Source organism: Drosophila eugracilis, unplaced genomic scaffold (genome assembly GCF_018153835.1).
Source record: "Drosophila eugracilis isolate 14026-0451.02 unplaced genomic scaffold, ASM1815383v1 contig_2088, whole genome shotgun sequence".
NCBI lineage: Eukaryota > Metazoa > Arthropoda > Insecta > Diptera > Drosophilidae > Drosophila > Drosophila eugracilis.
Genome location: NW_024572964.1, coordinates 6,037,648 through 6,061,998, shown reverse-complemented (window position 1 = coordinate 6,061,998; position 24,351 = coordinate 6,037,648). Strand labels below are relative to the sequence as shown.

Sequence of the window (24,351 nt, the reverse complement as noted above, 5' to 3'; positions counted from 1 at the left end):
AGGCTTTTTTCTCAGTGTGACACTAGCTAAAGCGCATTACAATCTGGAAGCTGGGCAACAGTTTGCGGATTGTGTGGCTTCTCCAGCAGCGACTCTTTGTCATCGACAGGATACCCAGCTCGTACCCTAAACCATGCATCCGCTCCAAGGCAGCGTACCGGTGTCATGTGTCCCTGCAACTTCACCTGGGGGTTTAATTAACAGGGCCAATTTAGCCCGATGATTAAGTGCCATTTAATGAAGCCACTGTTTGGGTCTGATGACGTCTGTAGTCATCTGAAGGTTGGCTGGGAGTTTTAATGGATTGCAATGGGTACAAGTTTGGATTGTCATTCGTAGGGATTTTTAATTAGGACCTTAAAACATAATTTGAATATTATTAGACGGCAACTAAAACCACTTAACCCGCGCTCAATCTCTGACCCTTTTAGGGTCTGTCAGCATTTTTCAAAAGCTAATTAAGTCTTAAAAGTCAATTTTTTTTCTCTTGGTCTCTTGTTGTTTTAGGGTTATTTTAACCTGCGGCTGTCTGCCCGAGTAAAGCTTAAGCATTTGAATAATTATTTCAAAATGTCTGACGTGGGGTCATCTGCTCGAGTTACTGAATAGTTTTGCTTGGCAAAGCACTCGAGCTTAAACGGAGCTCACATCCTGTTGTCATTGTGAAGCACCGGAATTTGCTGAAGAGCTACGGGCAACGTTCAATAAGTTAAACTTTTCTGTGACAAAAGGTCTCGAGTATGAGCGCTAAGGGGTGGAACTTCAATAATTGTGTAAAAACTGTTGCCTACTTATAAGAGTATTTCTAGTGGTCAAAAGTTTTTCCAAAGAAGCGCTTTTCTCTTTGTAAGTTTTTCAATTTTAGAGGGTATTACTTAGTTGGAAATCTGTAAACCTATTATTCCAATTCAGGAAAGAGAAATTTTCTTTAAGCCTCAAGATTTTGGTATGCAGAGAAATCCTTCCAAGAAATATTTCCCAGATTTTTTCACAGTAACGAGCTTTTACCGTACTTTACGGTTGAGCAGCCAAACTCTAGAAACCTTGGTCGTGCAGGCCAGTATTGTTTGGCTATGGAAAGGCAAAGGACATTTATCACTTCCTAAAATCTTGTTGCATCCCCCAGTTAGATTCAGTTGCCCCGTTACCATGGAACATGCGTAGGTGCTCAGCTGTAAAAGGGTTGTTGTCAAAGCCCAGTATGCCTCTTGAAAACCTTATTTGCATTTATTCTGCCATCTTGGGTCAATCAATTTGTAAAAATATCTGAACTCTTTCTTAAATTTCTGCAGGGATTCGTTTTGGGGGAACAAACACGTAACGTTGGCTTAGTGATGACTTGCACTTGCATCACTGCAATGAGCTGGGCTGGATGCCAGGGTAATAATTGGTATTCGGGCGAGTTGCTCTCCATTTGACTGCTCCGAAAGGTGGCCTAGATGAATATGTTGGCATTTTAAGTTAATTAAAAATGCCTTTGACAAGGACCCTCAGTTTCTTACCTGTTCTCGACTGTTGCTCCTCCTCCTCGGTGATGGTGGAGAAGTTAGTAAGACGCTGTGATGTTATTAGCGGGCTGGCTACTCCGAGCATACGCCGCCGCTTCCCATTTCCGTTTCCGGTCTCCAGCTGTTGCAGCATATTAGCCTGCTGCTGTTGTTGCTGCTGCTGCGTTTGTTGCAGTTGCTGCTGCGATTTGGTTAACTTCTCGGCCGCTGTGAAGACCACAATAGGCTTGGGTTTGGACGGAGGCAAAACGGTGTTCAAGGGGGGAGGGTAGGTAAGCATACATGGGAGTGGCACAACACATTCACCGAATACCTACCGATGCCGCAGATGCCGCCTGTTGCAGCTCCGCACGCTGGGAGCGGAACGTCTGGTATTGCGAGATGACGCACAGCAGACAGTAGAGCTGGTAATGGAAGTGAAATTGATCGGTTAGTAGCTGCTTTAAACTGCCTCCCATACACTTAACCAATTTAGGATTATAAAGTTATAGATTGTTTAAGATAAAATAGGCATAAATAATACAAATTCTAAACTCACATTTAGGCACAGAAGGAAGAAATCCATGGTAAAGATGAAACCCACAATAGGATCGAACCTAACGCGGCGGGATAGGGACAAGTGCACCAGGTGGCAGAGCTCGATGAGCAGGTCGCACAGCATGAAGAAAATCCAGGGTATCAGAAAGTGTCGTTTGCTCTGCAATTTCATGCGAAATCGAGGTGGGACGTCAATTGAGGCGGACAAAGTACAAGTACGCTCCAACACACTCACCTGCCGGAGACCCAATATCAACAGGACCGACGCCATAACCATCAGTATCGAGCAAAAGAGTAACAAAACGTTGAATATCACAGTCACTGCAAGAGGCATAAATCACACGTAATTGAGTCGCTTGCCAGGAAAACCAGAGGTCCTTTCTCACTACAGTATATTCCTTCAGAATCCTCACCTACAGTCACATCACCCTTCTCCAACAAGCTCTCACCCATCGGATGAGCACGGTTCCCCAGTAGAAAATCCTGCTCCTCGAACAGGTAGAACAAAAACATCAGCGTTGAGAAGCCAAAGTAAACCTGTGTGGAACAAATTGTGAAGAAAATACAAAAACCATTTAAGGCTACACAAGGAAATTATGGCACACATTTGTTGTGTATTGCGAAAGCCCCCAAAGTGCTTCCCCCTTTCCGAAAATCCCCTTCAAGTGACAATTGGATGCCGTAATTGCTGAAGGAGCATGCACCTCGACACGGTAATATGTTTTCTAAGGTATTTCCTACATTTTGCTTGTTAATCACTCCAATTTACTGTCTTTGACAGATATTAATTAGGTAAATGTAATATAACAGCACAAGAATGTTTGTAATAAGACTGTAAATTACTGAGTGACATTCGACTTGAAATTCATTACTCAGAAACAGATCAAATTATGGTATTGATTTCTAAACAAAGAAAATGATTTACTCAGTAATAATTTGTTATTAATAAGCATTTTGACTTCTTAAACTAAAGTCCACGGGCTTATAATAGCTTTTCGTAATTAATCGTTGAGAGTTGCTTTTTAATCCCTCATATAGGTACACAACTGGGTATTAAGAAGGTAAGTTTCGACTGCTTTTGCTTAAAAAGTTTGGAAAGGCCAAGAAACTTTGCTCAACTGTTTGCCGTTTGTCTAAAAAAGTTGAAGGGAATTTTGATATATATATCTGCTTTGCTTTAGGCCACATTTTATCTTAAGAAATTATTCATATATGAGGAGTAACCTACCAGCGTGTAGATGGCACAGGCAAAGCTGCCACTCCGCACATCCTTCCAAAAGCAACAAGACTCCAGGATGGCCATCTTTCAGTTGCTCACGCCTCGGAGATGAACATTCCCAGCACACGCTGACACGAAAAAGATTTTTTGATTTTCCTTTTTATTTTTCGGGAACGGCAGCCGCCACTTTCACTTGACTTTCTACACTTTTACCCGCAGGGATTTCACTTTATCTCGTTTCCCGCCAAACGGTTAATTTGCTTGTTTTAGTTGTTTTTCTTTAACCAAGTTTTTATTTGGCACTCTCCAGATAAATATCTAGGATATTTTGTGGCTGGTAGCGGGACACTGACACATAATTCCATACACAAGACGGGCAGATTTATGACACTGATTTATGTGGCATGACCGGGCATATTTATGTGGACCGAAGTGTGGGGTTGCCAAAACGAGAGACTCCGAAAAGAACCGCCGTCATTGAAAGTCACATCGGGACTGGCTTAGAGGTTCTTCGCAGGCGACCACATTGCTTTCAATTTCGAATGATTCGCACACATTTTATGAATGAAAGTTCGAAAGTTGTAGTGGAGAATGGGTATATGGGGTTCCACGCATGCGCCATCTGTGGACAAACAACAGCAACAGGCGGTTTTAGGAAACCTTGCATCCTGGCTGCGGCTGACCGAATTTTCATGCAATTAGCCACAAACTGTGTTGGCTTTGCCAATACCACAAATTACTGCTCCGGATTAGTTCTCGATTGGATTTGCCTGAGCCTTTAATTAACGTGGAAAATGCTCAGCGGGCTGCCTTTGAGATGAGCCAACCGCATAGGAGGAATGATGGCGTCGATGAGTCGGACTGAGTCCAATGACAATGCCCATTTCGTGCTCCAGTGGCTGCCACCGAATCGGAAATGAAAACTAATGTAGCCAAAGCACTGGCATGGAAAAGCATCAAGTCATCATGGTAAGAGATTGCCAAAAATTTAACAAGTCACATCTGATTAAATGGGGGATTAATGTTTGTGTAATGATAGTGATAATGATTTGATTTGTTTGAATGGAACGAATATTAAAACCTTCTAAGCTAAACATAATGCAGAAAAAGCACTTCTAGTTAAATGTATCCTTTTTCTCTAATTTTTTTTTATTCGTCAAGAAGCCAAGATTTGTTAGTCATATTTTTTTGTCTTTTAATATGGAAAATGATGAAAATCGAAATGGATCAATTAAAGGTGACGGCAGGCCTAATAGAAAAAAACAAAAGGATCAGGGTCAACAGTCGGATCCCAAGAAGCCGTAAGTATTGGCTATGTGTCTCGGAAAAAGGTTGAACCTTTTCATCCCCAGAGCTATTCACAATGAGCCGGAGAAAGTGGACATAGGGATTCAGGCTGGTGATTCGCTTGAAAAGTTTAAAGTGCAATATATTGAGCCGAGCGATGATAATAGTTCTTTTTATTTGGAAAAGAGAGAAAGATCGGAAAGCTCATTACCACGACGAGCATGGGAGACGGACGACTATATGGATTTCGATGATCTACTGCCGTTGATCGGCCAGTTTGGTGTGTTTCAGATTATGATGTTCCTATTCATGATTCCCTTCTGCTTCATCACGGCCTTTGTGTATCTGGGACAGATATTCATGTGCCTGACTCCTCCTAATTATTACTGTTTTGTACCGGAACTTTCAACCACAGGGAGTACAGAGCTGCGTAAGCAGTTGTCCATTCCAAAAGAGAAGGATGGATCTTGGAGTCGCTGCAGAATGTACGACACCAATTACACTAAGATTCACTTTGCATATGACCAGAGTTCTTATATCAACACATCCTTGCCAACGGTTCCTTGCCAGAAGGGATATGTCTTCGAACAGGAAACCAATCCCTTTGAATCGGCCACCATGGAGTTTGGTTGGTTGTGCGAGGATGACAAGTACGCCACCTATGCTCAGGTCATCTTTTTTTTGGGCTCAATTCTGGGAGGTATGGGCTATGGCCACTTTGCGGATCACTGCGGTCGGGTGGCAGCACTGGTCAGCAGCTGCTTCCTTGCCTTGCTCGGCAGTCTGGCCACCTCAATGTCATCAAACTTTTTCACTTTTGCAATATCGAGATTCATTGTTGGAGCCTCCTATGACACCTGCTTTACAATGGTATATATCTTGGGTAAGATATTGGGTACAGTTTTCAATATTTTGATTATTACGATTATGGTTTATTAAAGGCCAATGTTATTGTACTATTTATATTTTATATTTCATTCAAGAATACTTGAAATACTTTTTAATATTTTAAATATTTGCTCATCGATTTTGTTTTATTATTTTTATTTATATATACATATGTATATTAAAAAAATGAGGATAAAAATATGTAATTCTGTTTTTTCTAGTTCTTGAGTATGTTGGTCCCAAGTACCGCACTCTGGTGGCCAACTTATCCCTGGCAATGTTCTATTCCCCCTTCACCATGCTGATGCCGTGGATAGCTCTTGCGTCGGGAAACTGGCGGAGATTTTCCTCATATGCAGCCTTACCCATTGGACTAGCTCTATTTTCCTTCTGTTTGCTGCCCGAGTCTGCACGGTGGGTTTTCCATTTAGACATTAGACTATAATCCTAACAATCTAGGAATTTCATGATCACAGCTGGTTGGTGTCTGTGGGTAACATCGAAAAGGCAATGGAGATATTAAAGAAAGTGATTCGGGTAAATAAGAAGAAAGTTTCTCAGGAAATAATAGATCTTTTTGAAAAGAGTTGCAATCAGTTCTACAAAGAGGAGCTTTACGGTCGTGATTTTACCGTGTTTTCAATATTTAAACGGAAGCGCATGGCCCGTTATATGATCCTGCTGATTCTCATCTGGATGTCGATATCTTTGGTGTATGATGGACATGTGCGGGCGGCCAGTGTCCTGGACACGGGCAATATCTTTATATTCTTCACCATAGCTTGTGCAACAGAGCTGCCGGGTAATATCCTGGTTATCCTCACTCTGGATCGTTGTGGACGTCGCTGGTGCTCCTTTGCTTACACTTCGTTGAGTGGAATCTTTAGTCTAATTGGTGCTGGCCTCAAGAGTCCGTCATCTATGAGGATGTCAGCGCTAGCTGGAAGATTCTTTGCCAATATCTGTTACAATATTGGCCTGCAGTGGGCCGCTGAGATACTGCCCACAGTGGTAAGGGCTCAAGGGGTGGCGTTCATACACACGATGGGCTTTGTGGCGATGCTGATGTCACCACCAGTGGTGTATCTTTCCCAAGTCTCCTTTTCCCTCATGCTAGTTGTTCTGGGATGCCTTGGACTCTTGGGTGGACTGCTGGCCCTCTTCTTACCGGAAACCCTAAATCACGATCTTCCGCAAACTCTCGATGATGGAGCTGAGTTCGGAAGAAATCAGAGGATGTGGCATATGCCCTGCTGCGGTCCAGGATCAAGAAAATCCCATCCCAGGCACGAGTGGCATCAGGGCTCCAGCTTAAGGACCTTATCGAAGGAGGAGTTTCGCTCTAGCAGAATGTTTCGGAAAACGAAAAATAAGCCCCGGAACGAAAGTCCATCATCGAGTAAAAATATTAGCAACGACGAAAGAGAAATACAAACTTATAAATATGGAAGCGGATGAATTTAGCCCAAAGATAAGGGCTGTTCTTATCTTAGTCACTCACTGATTTAGTGTTTTGATAATTCACGTTTTATATAATTTTCATTTTAAGAATTAAGGAATTCGCTCTTTCTTGTGCTGATATCATACAAAGTACCCTAAGATTCCTTTGCATAAATATACGTTTTATAATGTTTTATAAGAATGTTTTTTAAGGTTTATTTAGAAAATACTTTTTAGAAAATCACAGCTTTTCAAGGGGAGCACTTGCAGTGTTGATTCTGGGAACGGTCGTTTTGTGAAACCTTTCTAATTAATAAACAGTGCCAATTTTCATGACGAATGCTTTAGTTACGGGGAAATTCTGAGAACATTTATGGCTAAGCCAGAAGTTCACTTATTTGCTTTAGCCAGTTGCTTTAGAAAACACCTCAGCCCAATGTTTGGCAGGATTGCTTTCTTCTTGACCGTGGTATATATGGTCTTTAATATAACGTTGTTGCGTTGGGCTGCTGAGAAGCAACCTTTTATTTTTTTCGAAGATGAAGAGTACTTTAATGAAACTTTATGGAAACTACTGAAGCCTCGATATGTAGGCAGTCAAGGACATTCCGAAGTTAGTGACTTTATCGAGAAGGAACTCCAGTATTTGGGTTTCAACACCATACGGTATGACTTTCATGAAGGCGCTAGCTTCACCAATTTGGTAGGCTTTTGGAATATGGAGGCAGAGCACTTTTTGGTGCTAACTTGCCACTACGATAGCAAAATGCCAAAGGATTTAAATAAGGAAAAGGAATTCCATTCAGCGACGGAAGGGGCGGTTTCTTGTGCCATTCTCCTAAACGTGGCCAAAAACTTACAACAGTATTTAGGGGAACAGGTGGCCAAAAAAAGTGATATGGGTCTCGCTGTAAGTATCTAAAATGTGAATATGTTTTAACAATGTAAGATTTTGAATGTTTTTTAAAGCTTATCTTCTTTGATGGTCATAATTCGGTTACTTCCAAAGACGAGGATCGACTCACTGGAGTTAGGCATTTTATAGAAACGGATGTTATACCTTTGCAGAATATAGTGAGTTTGTCAAAACTATAACTTTTATTCATAGATATAAATTTGTTTCTTTGTAGGGTGTTGTGTTAACCCTTAGCTATATCGGAGCTCCGAACCAAATTTTTATGAGCTACTTTGAAAGCACCAATGACCTGCACCATCTGCTAACCGACATAGAAAAGGAATTAAGAAAATCTGGACAATTGACCGACTGCCATGTGTTGTTCCACAACGAAAAACGATACGACCATGATATCCTTGATGATCATATTCTATTTAGTGAACTGGGTAACGTTACACGTTTGTTTAGCATTATCTTGCAAAATAATCTACATCTATATTTCCCCAGGCGTGGCAGTTTTACATCTGGCTCCACAAGAATTACCTAAGGTCCTTTACACGGCAGCTGATAATGTAGATAATTTACATTACCCTACAATTCGCAATATGATCAAAATAATACGCAAACTTGTGTACGACTTCTTGGAACAATGGGATTCCTATGCGAATATGAAGGATACTTTTAGTGCATATTATGATTTAGATGATTATTAAACCTTGTGTAAATATATTTAAAATATTAAGTCTTTTTATTTTTATGTTTATTATTTTATATTACATCTACATTTCTTTTGAATATGTTTAGCTTTCTACGGTTAAGAAGATTGAATCATTACTAAAACTGTAATAATTAAGTAATTATTTTTATCAGCTGCAATTAATCGAGATTGCACTGTGAACTTTTCCCTAACGACCGTAGTATCAAAAGCTGTACGAAAAACTCTCGCAACATGATCAGCTTAAAAAACCTCTCTTGACCCGAAGACCAAAGCTTTCGAAATGATTCTGCCCACCAAAGAGGCAACGGAAAACGAAAACAAAAGTCATGAGCATCGAAATCACAAAAACTACGGTATAGATCGATTTTTCTGGCGTCGATCGCGCTTCAGTGCGTTGCCAAGCTTCAAAGCGTATAGATGGGGATCGGTTCCGTGTTTTTTTTCGCAGCCGGCCTGCTGCTCTTCCTCCTCCCGCTTTCAAAACAACAAGCTCCAACGAGAAACGTAAGTTTCCCCCGCTAAAAACAATCAAAACCATTGTGACTCACTAGGGCAATAGCAGATAGTGGAGTTAAAAAAAAAACCCATCTTATGTCTACCACAACTTTTAGACTGGATCCCAGTGGCGCGACGATGAGGTCCATTTCAACCGCACCCTGGACTCCATTTTGGTGCCACGCGTCGTTGGTAGTCGGGGACACCAACAGGTGGGTGATAAAGTTTGGAATAAATAATTCGGTATTATAAAAATAAAATCACGAACAGGTGCGCGAGTACCTAGTTCAAGCGCTGAACGGCCTTGGCTTCCAAACGGAAGTGGATGAATTCAAGCAGCGAGTTCCAGTTCTCGGAGAGCTTACGTTCGCCAATGTTGTGGGTACTATAAATCCCCAAGCTCAGAATTTTCTAGCTCTAGCCTGTCATTACGACAGTAAGTACTTCCCCAATGATCCGGGATTTGTGGGAGCCACAGATTCCGCTGTGCCTTGTGCCATTCTGCTGAACACAGCCAAGACCTTGAGTGGGTATCTGCAGAAAGAGTTTCGCAATCGCAACGACGTGGGACTTATGGTAAGTTGTTTTCATTGTTAGACATGATATCAGACCTTGATGGCTCAAAAGTCATCCGTAAACCTCGAACTACAGCCATATGACTTACATAAAATTCTGATTTTCTACTTCTTTAGCTCATATTCTTCGATGGCGAGGAGGCTTTTAAGGACTGGACCGAGGCCGACTCCGTGTATGGTTCAAAGCATCTGGCCTCAAAGTTGGCCAAAACCCGCAGTGGTTCCCAATCTAGCGGCCAAGTTCAACTTGCTCCACGCAATATAGATCGAATCGTGAGTCAATGACCTTAGTTCGAATTATCAGCTTGCTAAGATTTAATTAATAACAGGAAGTGCTGGTGCTGCTGGATCTTATTGGGGCGCGGAATCCTAAGTTCTCGAGTTTTTATGAGAACACACATGGACTGCACTCCAGTCTTGTGCAGATTGAGAAGTCTTTGCGCACTGCTGGGCAGCTGGAGGGCAATAACAAAATGTTTTTAAGTCAAGTTAGCGGTGGTCTAGTCGATGACGATCATCGTCCGTTTTTAGATGAGAGTAAGTTTTGAGTTGCTTTAGGACTATTTATAATTACAAAATCTTATGTTTTCTCTTTCAGATGTTCCTGTGCTGCACTTGGTGGCCACTCCTTTCCCAGATGTTTGGCACACACCTCGAGATAATGCCGCCAATCTACACTGGCCGTCCATACGCAATTTTAACCGTATATTCCGAAATTTTGTCTACGAATATCTTAAAAGGCACACGTCACCAGTGGATTTACGTTTTTATCGAACTTAGTTTTTGGGTTGTCTTATGTATAAGATTTATTAAGCATAAGTGTAAAGTGTTTTTTTGTTAATTAAAAAATGTCCTAAGGCAATTGTAAATATTCCTAGCGACGTTTGCGCCCGGCCTGCGCCTTCTTGCCCGGAGCTCTCTGGCCACGATTGCCCTTCGACTTCTTGCCCACCGCCTTGCGACTGCCCTTACCCTTGGGCTTCTTGTTACCCTTTTTGCCTTCATTTTCACCCTCTGCCTCGCGTCTGTTGAAGAGAGAATTCAATTTAGTAAATTCAATTCCATAATAATCTGTGAATTAACTTACGCCAAGCGGTTATCGCGCTTTTCCATTGATATCGCCTTGCTGACATCCAACTTAGGTTTCTTGTTTAGTACGCTCTTGATGAGATCCAGATTGGCCTCCTTCTCGGGCGTTTGTGAAATATGCGATTGCTTTCGTTTGCCACCAGGGATCAATTCCTTGATGCCCAGACCTCGTGCCTCCTTCTCCTTGGGTAGTTTGTTTTGGAATTTACCGACAGAAGCTGTGGAGGATTTCGCCACGGTGACTGCGGTTAATAGCTGGCTGGAGGAAGCAGCCTCAGGTCCCAGGTAACCGCTGCGCGGCATATCGATCTTCTTGGCGCGCACAATGTTTTTCATGCGCTGAATCTCATTCTTGGCCACCTTCTCGTTGCGCAGATCAATCTTTTTCTGGAACATATCCGTATTGGGATCGACATTCTGTGGCACTTCCAGAACCCAATCCTTGGCCTTCTCGGCCTCGGCGCGCTTGAAGCCATATGTAGGTACCCATTTCTGTAGGTGAGGTAGGGATTAGTACGGTTACTGTGAGGTAAAAAGGAAAAAAACTTGCATCCATGGTCTCATCATAGGTCTTCTTATCCTTCTTCTTCTTGCTGATGCCCTTCTCCTTGGCGAACTTCTCCCATTTGGTAAGCGGGCGGGGACCTGGAGGTTTACGGAGGCGGGGTAGTACGGTTGTAGGTTCCGGAAGCTTGGCCACAATGCTCTCGTCCACTCGTTCGGTGGGTAGTTTCCAAATTTCATTAATAAGGAGTTGGGTATTCTCCCGTGTCAGTGCGGTCAGGTACTGCTCCTTGTTGTTCCTGAAAATAAGCATATTCAGTAAAAAAAAATCGGCAATCCGCCAGGAATCATTGCATACTTTAATTCCAGGTCATCGAAATCATTGGGATCTGTGATCAACATGGTTCCCACGTCCAGTCGACATTCTAGATGCTTTTCAACTGTTATCGGCTTGTATTTGTCCAACTCCTTTTGGTGTTTTGCTAATACTTCTTTAACAACATCCATTTTGTGGGAATAAACAGCGAAGCAAAATTCAATTCAATTCCCCGTACACGTGCTGTCTATTGTGACCGTACTTTAATAAACAAAATACTTTTAAAAATACCATAAGAAAATACTGAACGGCTACTCCACTCTCAAACCATGGTGTGAAACTTGGCTAAATGCTTATCGTATGGTGAGCGATATTTTTATTTTAAATTACAAGGTTCAACATTTTATTTTTTATTGATCTGTATTTATTCTACGATCTCTACATCGCAATGTCCAACGCTTTTCGGCTTCTTCCAGTGTATGAGGCATTACAGTTCCCTTGCTTTCGGGGAGAAATATCACTATTACTCCGTCAATCACCGAAAGTAATGCGACTATAAACATCGGCAAAGAATGGTAATAGTGGCGGGTGAAAAGGACTATAGGGGATAGAAGAGCACCGCAGCTACCCAAAACGTTAATGAGAGCTAGTCCCTGTCCACGTAAAATAGTCGGCAGGATTTCAGCGGCCCACTGTTGACCTATATTATAACCCATTGTTACGAAAAATCGAGCTATAATTGCCAATATCACTTTATCCCATTTTCTTTTCAGTAAGCCTACAGAAAGGCTGGATGCAGCACAGAACAACATAACGGCTGACATAATGGGCTTGCGACCGAATCGATCTATTGTAATCATTGGCAAAATTCCAGCAGGGATTTCGAAAAGAGAGCAAAGGGAAAAGGTAATAAAGACATCGGTGTCCAACAATGCAGCCACCCGCACATGAGCATCGTACACCAAAGCCACTATCATGCAATTAAAGATCAATATCGTCATGACAACCAACATGCGAAAGGTCTTGAAGAGATCCAGACAGGTGTATTGTTTGCGAGATTGCTCGGCGGCGAAATTGAGTTCAAAGCATTCCTTCATCTCAGACCATTCCTTATCGGAAACGGTTTTTCCATTCGTTTTGGCTGCTTCTTTTAGGACTTCAATTCCCCTATCAACTTTTCCCACCGATATAAGCCAACTGAAAATCAAAGGAATTTTAAAGAGATTTGTATTTTGGATGAGAATATAAAAAATAACTAACTTGGGCGACTCAGGAAGTAGTAAGCTAATCAAAATCATGAATACCATAGGAAGGGCGACGGTCATTGCGTAATACCTCCAATACTTGAAACCGTAAGCAACCCAGGGAAGAGTGCAGGCTCCCAAAGTAAAAGCAATTGTTAGTGCTAGATTCCCAACCAGAGTACGATATTTGCTGCCAACGTTCTCCAAAGCTGTTAACGAATAAATACTAGTAGTAGTTAAAATAAAGAAACTCACTTAGAATATAAATGGGAACGAAGCAGTTGTTCATTGCCAATCCAACTACAAATCTACTCGCAGCAAAGCAGTAAATGTCCTTGCACATTGCACTAATGCAACCGCCTGTCATGGCACAGGAATTGGCCAGGAATAAAGCCACCAAGCGACCGTAGTGATCGGCGACGTATCCAAAACAAAGACAACCCACAATAGAGCCCACGAAGAAGGAGACTACACTGTAAGTGCCAAAGACTTTGTCATCACACACCCAATCGTACTCAATAGCGATGGACTCGTAGGGCATTTCGTTGCGATCATAAATCCAACCATTGTTACAGGGAATCTTGGTCCTTATCATGTTGGTCTTATTTGAGTCGTAGGGACCTTTATACATAAAACATTTTTCAAAGCCGCCATCTTCCTTTTCTGGAATTCCTCGACTAATTTGCTCCTTTTTGGGTAAATCCTCCAGTTCTCTAATCCTGCACCAGTGATCTCTAGGCTCCAGTATCATGAATATTTCACCAAAGTAGGTAAAAGCAAAAAAAAAAGCGGCTGGCATCATACAAAGCAACATTCGCTTCTGAAAGGCACCAAACTCTCCGATGAACGGCAGAATGTCATCGTATTTATCACAGTCATTGGGAGGCATTTCTACACAAAATATTTTATAAAAAAAATGGAAACTCTAAAAACGCCAACTTATCATTAAAAAATAAACTCTCAAAATAAAAACCCATATTTTTAAAACCGAATTCATTTCCCGCCAGTAAACCGATCATATGCAGTATTTTTCCATTTCAGTGCGTTAATTTTTCTTTTCTCGTTCCCGGTCACACCAATTTATCGATAAGCATATAGACTTACCAAGTGTCATCACTAATTTGCGCGCGAAATACTTCAATAACAATGGATGCAGATTTACTGCCACTGAGGAAACGAATAACAAACACCTTTAAGCTATGTGGCTTTATGATTCGCTCCGAGAACAGTTCCTACCTGGCCGAGCAGCTGCTGCCCTTCGACTCCGCCGAACGGGACAAGTGGCTAACGGTGATCACCGAAAATTTGCAGAGCCAGAAGCTACTGACGCCTCATGTCGAACGAGCCGCTTTGGAAAAGGCCATCAATGAACTTAACAGGGTGGGATTGGATGAAGGCGAGACGGTTTTCACCTTAATAAATGCTTTTACAGTACCCCGTTTTCGGTACAATCAGCGGGTTAAGAAGTTCGAATTGGACACTCAGCCTCGCCAGTTGCTGACCGCTCCTCGCATGAAATCAGACTACATGCAGCAACGTTATGCCATGTTACTCCAGAAAACACTGCGGCATGATTTGTTTGCTCCCGCTGTTATCCAGGATGGTGTTGGAGCTGAGGCACAGGCCAAGAAATTCAAGCTTCAATTTGCGGAGAACCTTCTGGCCACCTCCACGATGAAGGAGGCCGTCGTCTTGGGGCTGCTTACCCAGCTGAAGGAAGGCAAGTTCTATGTAGAGGATCCCACTGGTTGTGTCCACTTGGATCTCACTGGAGCCCGTTTTCATGCAGGGTTCTTCTGCGAGGGGTGCTTTGTTTTAGCAGAGGGAAACTACAATAACGGTGTGCTTAAGGGTAATTATTTAAAAAAATGTAGCCGTTTTTACCTTTCATTTTCATTTTCATAATTTCATAATTCATATTCCCTCAGTTGATGGCTTAGGTTTTCCACCAGCAGAACCAGCGACCAGCAGTCGTGCCTTTTTCGGTACCGCCAACACCTGGGGCGGTGAGTCCGCCAAATTGCTGAAGTACTCTCCTCGCCTGCAAGAACTGGAGCGTACCAATACGGAAACTACTATAGTATTCCTATCCGATGTACGGTTGGATCTGCCCGTGGTTATGGACAAGCTGCGTCAGCTTTTTGTGGGCTACGACTCCTGCCCGCCACAGGCTATAGTGCTTATGGGTCCTTTCACGGCCAGCACAAGGAATCATCATGAGCTTAGGCATCACCTGGATGCGTTGGGTGGCTTGGCCGCTGGCTGCGAGCAGCTGAAGAAGCAAACAGATCTGATACTCGTTCCCTCATCCGAAGATCCTACGGCGCCGAATATTTTGCCACGTGCTCCTATTCCTGAGTGTCTGGCAGCTGGACTGCTGAAGACATGGCCACGCACGCAACTGGCCACGAATCCCTGTCGTCTGCAGTACTGCACCCAGCAAATAGTAGTTTGCCGACTGGACTTGATGGCCAAGTTTTGCCGAAATACGTTGCATTTCCCGGAGGACACATCACAGATCGAGCAGCATTTTGCCAGAACAATTGTGTGCCAGGGTCATTTGGTACCCATTCATCCGATTGCTATGCCCGTGCACTGGGATTACGATCCAGCATTGTGGCTGTATCCACTGCCAGATCTGATTGTCATGGGTGACTCCTGCCAGAGTTTCAGTAGCAGTCAACACGGCTGCACTGTCCTCAATACCGGATCCTTTGTCAAGTCAAAGTTTGCTTTCAAAGTGTATATACCTGCCACACGAACGATTGAGGACTCTGAGATACCGGATGACGTGGAGTAGTTATCATATAGGTAATTAACTATAACTTTATTATTAATTATTATTTGTATCTTTATTGCGCTTGTCGTGTATTATATTTTATTGGGTAATATGATAAAAAATTTTGACGTATGTGTTCTAAAAACGTGGCAGTCAAAATTTGTTTGAAGTAATTTCTTATTCAGATGTTTTTTATGACTTATAATTATATTGTGAAATGTTAGCGTAGAAACTACTCTTCCAGATTTATTCAAAAATTCGTATTGAGAAAGTCTCGCCCGGGACCATCTACAACTTAACATATTATATGATTTTAAGCCTACCGAATACTTTGTAAAAGCCTAGCTATTTAATGATTTGAATATAAACATGTTTCGGGGCTTATCATCCTACGGCTTCACATGTTGCGTGGCCAGAAAGCTCCTCTAGGATTTTCGCCAAACTTTGCGTGTGCCTGTTCCCTTGTGATAAGCGGCCCAGCCTCATCATCGCCGTCGTCAGTCATCATATGCGCACAGCATGTGTTCCACAATCGTCTCCTGGCTCTCTGGCTGACGCGTCTCGCAATCTGCTTTTTACGGCAACCGGGGGTTGTCTATTACTTTTCATGACTTAAAGCCGATTTGGAAAAATATTGTTACTCTGCCCGATGCTGTCCACTTAGGGTCGTGGAAATTCAATTTCCCAGGCTGGCACGCAGCTCCTCGGCAGCTGAAACGGCAATTTTGATAATGCGTTTGACCTGAGGACATCGATGGCCCCCATTTGCTGTCACATGACCGGTTGCCGAATCGTTTTTTAAGACATCATTAGCCGGGTCAATCGCAGAAGGGGGGAGGTTTTTTTCCTGCCTTGGAGGGTTTTTTCTCCTATTGATTTATGATTTATGAGTGCAACTTGGATAGTTGTGTGCCGCACGTCCCTGGGATCGATTTCCAAAATGTGTCCGCCATGAGTGTCAATTGGATTTGGTGGGCGTGGTCACAAATAAGTGCTAACTATATTTAGCCTGTCCCTTTGCAAGCTTAAATACTTGTACTTCCACTGTTATTTTATCTGTTTTTATGTTGACTTTTCAGCTTCTCAATGGAAGAACCCAGATTCAAAATGTTTTCTCTGTGACAACAATCTTGCTTCTGCTTCATTTAACTGGAACACTGGCAACTTTTGAAATTTAAATATTGTTTTGCGGTTCCTCTGCAGCTTGGTCGCAGTTCAAGGCAATAACATAAAAAAACATTTTATCTGTTATGGTCATCAGTTTTTATGGTGTCCTCCCCGCAAAGTTGACACCATTTAATTTGGAGCTGAAGCTTTTCCCTTCTTCCAAGCTCGGGACTCGATTAAAGCAATCGCTGATGCGGAATTTCGGAATCTGTGTCTTGGCCATCAATCATTCGACCAGATGCGCCCCCAAGTGGCCTGAGTCCAATCAAGGATCAAAGCAACTGGCCCATCGTATCCCACCTTTGGCTATCCTTTCGCACACACATGTTTGGCAATCAAACGGCTATGCACTCATGTGCATGTCCTGTGGTTATTTGACAATTGTTAACCCATCTTTTCGCTTTGTTTGGCTGATTCTTTGGTGTTGCCAAGTGGCCATATGCCAGACGTCCCTTGCAAATCCATCCAGTAATCCCCGACTTGGTGGTGTGATTTTGATTTGGATAAATATCCTTAACTGGGGTGGCTTTAATTGTTCGCTGTTTGATACCCTTTCGAGGGAATATGGAAATATGCTTATTTGTGGTTTACTCAAAGGGGTATAGACTCTACTAGTAAGATGAATTGTTAATATGAAGTTAGTGAGAGTATCAAGCAAGTCTTATTTAAATATTATAGAGTATTAAAGGGGAATACTTCCTATATTAAATGACTATATAATGCCATTTTAAAAGTCCCCTCTAGCGTAAAAATATAGCAATATTTTTAGCGCATATGGTCAAAGGTTTCGCTTGGCTCTTTGAAACCACAACGTCAACTGGAAAATCAAAAGCTCGCCTTTGTTTATGGACGCATTCTTTTGTTTTCAGCCATTGATACTTGAAGGGTTTATTAACTTTTTACGGACTCGACAATGAGCTGCATCCTTATAGCTGCTCCCGGCATTCAACATTTTGATAGGGTTATCATCAACATTGTGCGCTGTGGCAGGACACTAAAACACTGGGCGAAGTGCACTTCGGGAAAAGGAGTAAACGATGTTGGGATGGCGAATAAATCCGGTCCATAAACTCCATGAATATGACAACAATGTATCAACTTAAGCCCCGGACGAGCGGCGGTCTGGAATCCGGACGTGTGCCGACATTTACGCCTCAATTATCAGCCGCAGAGCAAACACTCTGGGGGTCACCACTAGGCATCATATAGAGGCGATAATTTGCTAGCCATAAGCTGCTCCCACACATGATGTAAAGTTAAGCCTTGGACCACCCATCGTGTCCAGACATTCCAATTCAATCTAAACCAATCCCAAAGCTCGACTCAATCCCAAAGCAGCAAGTGACACGTGCCGCCCATTAATTTACGCGTTGGCTTTATCTGCGATTTGCTTGCGCATTCTCAGCCGGGATTGTTAACTCTCCTGACTCTTCAGCAGAGGTCCTGCCACGTGCCAAAGTTGGCAAATCAAATGTTTTTATTATTTAAAGCGACAAACGCCGACGCTGACGCCGTTTTATTGTCTTCCTTAAGCCGATAACAACAACTGTCTATGGGAGTCTGCGGCGGCAGGACAAATTACAAGGCAGCCGCATCCTGACCGCCATTGTCCTTGGAATGGATAACGAATTGCACCTTGGGGACATGGCTGCCGGTTGCTTCTTTTGTGTCGTAATGAAGCTACTACTGCCATGTGATAAATTTTAATTGATTTCATTTACGTCTGCGTGGCTTTTGTCCCTTGGTGGCTCCTTGGCTCCCGATAAGGATCCGCGGCTAAGCGCGGCTCATTAGCCAAGGATAATGCATCTAGATAACACCACGATGTTTGACATAATTGAATTTCCCATTTTAAGCTCTCCTGCTAATGATCCTAATGATGATTTTTCTGGCAACAACCACTCACCTTGCCAGTTTTGGTTTATTAACTACTGTCCTTTCGGGATTTCTAAACGATTTCTTATGCTTCGCTTGCTTTGAGGTAGAATTTCAATTGAATTATAAAATTTGCACTACTAACTTTAATATAACTTTAGGTATTACTCTCTAAACTCTCAATTTTCTAAAGAATATAAATTGAATTCCCTACCTAAGCCTATCTCTTTTGCTGAGAACTATTTTCTGTTACATATTTAAAATTGATTGCTTTTAAATTAAAACTCAGCATAAATCACCTGGTTGGGCAGGACTCTCGACTCGAATTCACTGGCCATTGGGCGGCAAGACAAAAGCCCCACTTCTGCAGCCGTGTCAACACAATGGCACAGGCGACATAAGCCGATTTCAGGGATATATCTACCGGGTTCCAGCTCCCATTTCCCAGTCCTCCACCAAAAAAATGGTTCGAAAATTATCATCAACGCACAAGTGGCTTGTACTTGTCACACACACACAAAAAAGGAGATGGTGAGGGGGAGTTTCGGTTACCAAAGGATCCCCGTATTAAACCCCTTTCCCACCCCCAATGAACATGGCGAAATATTTTCATTGTGTTTCAGCAGATTTTCCGAACGAGTAGGGGGTTGGAAAAATGGGTAGCTGAAATTCGAAATGCGATTACCTGCGCTTGCCTATTTGTAGCTTGTTGTTTGGTCCTCCAAAAGCTGGGATGGGAACTGCCCGCCCTGCCCTGAATGCTAATCGACTTTTGATTGTGTGTTCTTTGCCGGAGGAGGATGAGGTTGGCTCGCACAAAAAGGTTCAAATGGTCGGGCCATAAATAGGAATTTATGCGTGATTGTTTTTTTTTTTTTTAGAACGAACGGGCACCAAGATTTATAGATGAGGGTGGTATATGTCCAGTGTGTTGATTGAATTTGGTTTGGATTTTTGGTTTGGGATGCGACCGGCACAGGTGACATATTCCTGGCGACCGAATGACAAGTGTTAGCGCCTGTTTTGTTTATCATTTTTACCCACCCGCGGACACTTCCTTGCCTCCCTGGATCTCTATTGTAATTGCTAAAAAACTTAAGCTGCGTAAAATCCCAAGTTTCAATTTAACGCTCTCATGATTTCTTGTTGGGATTTCCTGGACATGTGAGTTTGACAAGTGCAGCTTGCACTGGCAGCTCTATCTTATCTGGGCTTTTTTTGATTGAAAAAGCATCCGCCATCCGCTGGCTCTCCCATTTGACACTAAGCAGATGCGGTTGGGAATGCTCCATGTGTCAGATTTGGACTCTCTCTCTCTTCGAAATTCGAGCTCGACAGAATTTTAGGGCCAGAGAATACTTTATGGAAATTCCGGACATGCGCCTGAGAAACAAAGGGGCGGTCTTCGGCGTAGCGCCAATGGCAAATCCCAAAATGGAGTCGCCACAGAGCTGTTGAAACGAGACAGGAAATTGATTGGGGGGCTGAAGAGTCCGGAGAACGGGTGGCCTGCACATGATTGCACATATGTGCCGGCTGCGATTGCTGGCCAAGATTGCGAGTGAAAAAGGGAGCGGCAGCCAAAACAAAAAAAATGGCGACGTCCCGACGCTATCGCTTGCAGGCAACATACGTGTGTACTCGCAACAACATGTGTGATGTGTGCCCCGCCGTATGGAAGCCCCTTTCTCTGCGGATCCTCCAGCTCCTCGCTGCCCTCCAGGCACATCCATATGTAAGTTTCTACATACAATGCGGCGTAAATAAACAGACTGCCACCACAAAAGCGACTTCCTTGTTCCTTCTTCTTTTGCTCTAAGCATTTTGTTTTATTATTATTATAGAACTGGTTGTGTTTTGGGGCTTTGTGTATTTCGGTTATGGTATTTCCTGGAAGTGGCGCTTAAGCCGGATATCGGCGAATGGACCATCAAGCTGATGGGGAACTGCCTATCAATAGTTGCCCGGCGGCCAAGCCAGACCTCTTTCTTTGACTCTCAGCTTGATTTATGTTCTGTTGTCCAGATGATTGATGGGTTTCCTCTTAACTTGGCGTGTACTTTTTTGTCCACAAGTGGTATTTAGTTGTGGAAGTTGTTTGCTTGACAGCTTACAAGTTTGACAATGGAATGGTTTGATATTGGAAAAGTTTTTATACGATTTAGAAAGAGTTTCTTTCTTTTCTCTTTTCTTTTCTTTTCCATAAATTAAGAAATTGTTTTAAATTTTATCATTTTATTTTCTAAACTTTTATTAAGTACATTCCCGGTTTCTTGGTTAACCAATTGCCTTGTTTTTTTATGTTCCCTGAGCAATAAGCACGTTTTGGTAATTATTCAAACTGATTACAAGCCAGGACTCGTAAAACTTTATGCTCAAGCCTTATCTACTTTCTGGTTCTGGCTTTTCCTGGCGTTTTTTATCTGTGCCCAAATTTAAACTCATTTTCCGTGACTTCTGCGCGAGTAAGTCGTGTTTATCAATTAGGGAGTTCGAGGTGGAACGGCGTACTTCCAACGCAGCCATAAATGCACAGTGCCCCCCAAAAGTGCTGGCCCAGTCAAGCATAAATGATTTCAACAATATTTCACTTAAAAGATTCAAATCGCGCGAGAAGCGGGAAAGAGACAACAATGAATATAAAGCACAACAAGGGAAAATATAAATACGCATACGACAAGTGCGACAAAATGTGGCAAAAGGGGCAAAGGAAAAAACGTGCTGGGATGGGAAACGCACGCGACAGAAGGAAACGGATACGCTCGAAGAGGTCGCAAACAGATTCAAAATTTCCAACCACATATGACAATGCTCCACAGAGGCGCCCCACCATGCTCCTATACCCCCCTCGCATTTGCGGGCTCCTCTCGTTGAATCGCCGGCAAAAAATTCAAATTTACTCCAAGTAGTGGGTCAGAAGGGAAGGAGTGGCCAACTAACTGTCGCGTTTTCTTCTTTTTTATTCGCTTTTCCATGCTTTCAGCGGAAGTTCCAAACCCGCGATATGGTGAAGGGCTAAAAGCTGTAGAGTTGGGGGGCTATATTGTCGTCCTTATGCCAAGGGTCGTCAAGCGCGAACATTTGCATAATCAAATAATAAAAATTTGCATAATTTTATTTTTTACGATACGCATGCCACACTCTTTCGCTCGCCCTTACCCTATGAGAAGCAAGAAAAATAAAACTTTTCAGTTTCAATTTGTGTTTTGTCTGGGGAAAGACATTATAGCCACCGTTATCTGGCCAACTCCCCCACTCTTTTGGCCCTTCGATTCCAGTTCTATAAACACAAAATGGTGTCAATATTTATTGGCGAACCTGTTTCTTATCTCTCTGCCAGCGAAGCGATGTTTAAAAATTTGCAACTTTTAACTATTAAAAACAAAAACTTCTTCTCTTTTGGCTATATGTTTGTGGAAATTGCTTTCATCGTAAATTATTTAGATAGCCAAATAATGGTAGCCCATTAGCTGTCTGAAAGAGAATGCAACTGATAAATCAATTACTATCCTGATAAATCAATTACTGTCCTATTTTTCAACTAAGCGTTTCTTTTTATTGACTTTAACTTAAAGTCCCAAGAATGTAATCTGAATACTAAATAATCGATAACCAAAACAATTTCCTATTTTCATATTCCACAAGTCTTTACCTACATTAAAAGTCATAAATATTCAACCACAAATATAACCCTAACTTATATTCCAGTTGTCTTACTTGGCGTATACTCGATGTTGCTTTGCTGTGGGATTTTTTGCGACTTACCTTGTGTTGCTGAAGTCGCTGGCAAAATATTTAGCATGTCAAATGACATATTTGCGCGTTGGCTTTCGTGTTTTTTTCTGGGTAGAAGGGCGAACACGATTTGGCCAAGGATGTAAGTGACTTACTTGGTTTCTCCTACCAGTTTTTGCTCTTATTCCACAGTTTTTACCTGGCATATGTGTGTGCCCCTGTCGTTGCCTGTATCGCTGCCATTTTTGCCGTTTTGTGCTTCATTTATCACTTGGCGGCGACATTTCCATATACTCAGCATATTTGCCATGATATATGGGCTGGTGTGTGCTTAACCCAGCCAGAGATCGCGGCAAACGTTTATCCCCGGGCAGTGTGTCACTTGTTCGATGACAAGCAACCCCACGGTGCCATTGCCCATTCCACACATGGTGTAATTTAGATAAGTGGCCATTCTTCATTTTAATGCTCATAATTTCATAATGTATACACCCATATGCAGTCCAGTCCCAGACCCAGTCTCTGTCCCGGAGAATATTCCAAATTAAAATCGTGCATTAAGAGCTGGGAGCAAACAACATGGTCAGCGTCGTGCGTTGGTTATGCCATTTATTTTATTTGGCGAGAATTTTTGTTTTTGCTGGTCCAAACGCCACCTTGCCACCAATGGGGGCTTCAACACACTTGAATATGGAACAGGCGAATGTTGAATATGTGTTTTTTCCACGTTCTTTCTCTGATTTACGAGCCATAAAAGCTAACTTAATTAAATGGTTTTTGGGGTTCGTTGAGTATTTATGGTGCCAGGATTTCAATGTGTCGCAGAAAGTTATGGCAAACGATTTAGAAATGTGTCTATCTTCTAGGATGAGTTCTAATTTTAGCCATTGAATAATTTCAGCAAAAATCTATAATTTTATCCAACATCCCAAACTAGTTTTTAAACAAGTTTTAAGGTTGTAGCATTTATCATTAAAATTGCAAAGTTTTGAATGTTTCTAGTTAGCTTATACATCAGTTTCTGGATTATTTTCATCACGAAACATATAAAGAAAACTATTTAATTGAAACAATCAAGTGGGGAAATATCAAATACGCGTCAACTTATTGCGTATTTCCAGTTACTCAAACTTCACTGCGTTTCAAATGCGTTTCATGCTTCAATAAACCCGAGAAACCAAAACTAAAGAGGAAAGTGGATTGAGGAACAACCTTCGAGTGATAGAGAACAACACTTAAAGTCAGCTTAAATGGCAACCGCAGAAACATTCCCTCGTAAATCAATTAGCACCCACAACAAGTACCCAAAAACCCGCAAACCCAATGGGGATCTCCTGTTGCCTTGCGGCTTTTTGGAAAATTAACTACCTGCTAAGTTAATTGAGCAAACAACGCTCGCAGGATCCGTTGCCATAAAAGTTGTGCATCGGTCCAACTAAAAAGTCAGTGGCTGTGCTGCGGCTTACAACTATTAATTATGCGGGCCAAAAGTTATGACAGCAGAAAACAGCCGCAGAACTCGAACAGCGAAACTAAAAACTGCCAACTGCCAGCGAGCGAAAGGGAAGCGCACATCATAAATTACGGCCAGGACACGGCCATGGAGTGCAAGGACGTGGTAGCTCCTGCTCCAGCTCCTGGTTATATATATATCTGTGCGGTAAGCCGCCGCCTGTCTTTTGGCCATGGCAAACAGCTTCCATGCTTCCAAAAATATTCGAAAATTTCAATGGAACTGGATCAGGAGCTGGAGGAGCTGGAGATGGTGATGGAGCCTCCTGGGCAAAAGGTATCCTGCCACGGCACAAAATGGCCACCGCAGAGCGCACAAAAAGTGTCATGGCGCATGAAAAACTTCCTGCAACGGGAATGGCGTGGCCGTAAAGGCCTTCAGCCTGTCCTGTCCGTGGCCAAAACAATGGCTGAGCTCCTCCGCAGTTTCGGCAAATGAAAGTCGCATTGTCAGGCTCAATGTTTCCGGCTGGCTCATGGATGTCCTCGGCCCGAGTTTCAGTCTCATCCTCGTCCTCGTTCTCAGCTCAGTTCAGTTATCCAGCTACCCAGCATCCACCGTGTCTGT

General features: G+C 42.6%; 7 protein-coding genes across 7 annotated transcripts; 4 read left to right on the top strand and 3 right to left on the bottom strand.

Moving 5' to 3' along the window:
- Positions 1 to 1,328: 1,328 nt before the first annotated feature.
- On the bottom strand, positions 1,329 to 3,379 carry LOC108107524. Its single transcript, XM_017215065.1, has 7 exons — positions 3,274 to 3,379; positions 2,459 to 2,582; positions 2,281 to 2,366; positions 2,047 to 2,205; positions 1,826 to 1,912; positions 1,503 to 1,734; positions 1,329 to 1,435 (listed from the first exon to the last, which is right to left on the bottom strand). The coding sequence occupies exons 1-7, from the start codon at positions 3,346 to 3,348 to the stop codon at positions 1,329 to 1,331; spliced, it is 870 nt and encodes a 289-aa protein (XP_017070554.1). The 5' UTR covers positions 3,349 to 3,379.
- A 1,085-nt stretch (positions 3,380 to 4,464) lies between these two features.
- LOC108107523 (organic cation transporter protein) lies at positions 4,465 to 6,897 on the top strand. The gene is made up of 4 exons (XM_017215064.2): positions 4,465 to 4,565; positions 4,617 to 5,434; positions 5,661 to 5,853; positions 5,916 to 6,897. The coding sequence occupies exons 1-4, from the start codon at positions 4,465 to 4,467 to the stop codon at positions 6,895 to 6,897; spliced, it is 2,094 nt and encodes a 697-aa protein (XP_017070553.2).
- Positions 6,898 to 7,315: 418 nt separating this feature from the next.
- On the top strand, positions 7,316 to 8,487 carry LOC108107522 (glutaminyl-peptide cyclotransferase). The gene is made up of 4 exons (XM_017215063.1): positions 7,316 to 7,789; positions 7,849 to 7,953; positions 8,010 to 8,220; positions 8,282 to 8,487. The coding sequence occupies exons 1-4, from the start codon at positions 7,316 to 7,318 to the stop codon at positions 8,485 to 8,487; spliced, it is 996 nt and encodes a 331-aa protein (XP_017070552.1).
- A 384-nt stretch (positions 8,488 to 8,871) lies between these two features.
- On the top strand, positions 8,872 to 10,424 carry LOC108108217 (glutaminyl-peptide cyclotransferase). The gene is made up of 6 exons (XM_017216185.2): positions 8,872 to 8,996; positions 9,104 to 9,199; positions 9,258 to 9,563; positions 9,680 to 9,835; positions 9,892 to 10,099; positions 10,161 to 10,424. Exons 1-6 carry the CDS (start codon positions 8,910 to 8,912, stop codon positions 10,340 to 10,342), a joined length of 1,035 nt encoding a protein of 344 aa, XP_017071674.1. The 5' UTR covers positions 8,872 to 8,909; the 3' UTR covers positions 10,343 to 10,424.
- On the bottom strand, positions 10,351 to 11,725 carry LOC108108216 (ribosome biogenesis regulatory protein homolog). The gene is made up of 4 exons (XM_017216184.2): positions 11,514 to 11,725; positions 11,202 to 11,454; positions 10,650 to 11,143; positions 10,351 to 10,587 (listed from the first exon to the last, which is right to left on the bottom strand). Exons 1-4 carry the CDS (start codon positions 11,660 to 11,662, stop codon positions 10,437 to 10,439), a joined length of 1,047 nt encoding a protein of 348 aa, XP_017071673.1. The 5' UTR covers positions 11,663 to 11,725; the 3' UTR covers positions 10,351 to 10,436.
- Positions 11,726 to 11,881: 156 nt separating this feature from the next.
- Positions 11,882 to 13,604, bottom strand: LOC108107521 (solute carrier family 22 member 3). The gene is made up of 3 exons (XM_017215062.2): positions 12,971 to 13,604; positions 12,732 to 12,924; positions 11,882 to 12,668 (listed from the first exon to the last, which is right to left on the bottom strand). The coding sequence occupies exons 1-3, from the start codon at positions 13,602 to 13,604 to the stop codon at positions 11,882 to 11,884; spliced, it is 1,614 nt and encodes a 537-aa protein (XP_017070551.2).
- Positions 13,605 to 13,825: 221 nt separating this feature from the next.
- LOC108107612 (DNA polymerase epsilon subunit 2) lies at positions 13,826 to 15,878 on the top strand. The gene is made up of 2 exons (XM_017215182.1): positions 13,826 to 14,567; positions 14,644 to 15,878. Exons 1-2 carry the CDS (start codon positions 13,862 to 13,864, stop codon positions 15,513 to 15,515), a joined length of 1,578 nt encoding a protein of 525 aa, XP_017070671.1. The 5' UTR covers positions 13,826 to 13,861; the 3' UTR covers positions 15,516 to 15,878.
- The last annotated feature ends 8,473 nt before the right edge of the window (positions 15,879 to 24,351 follow it).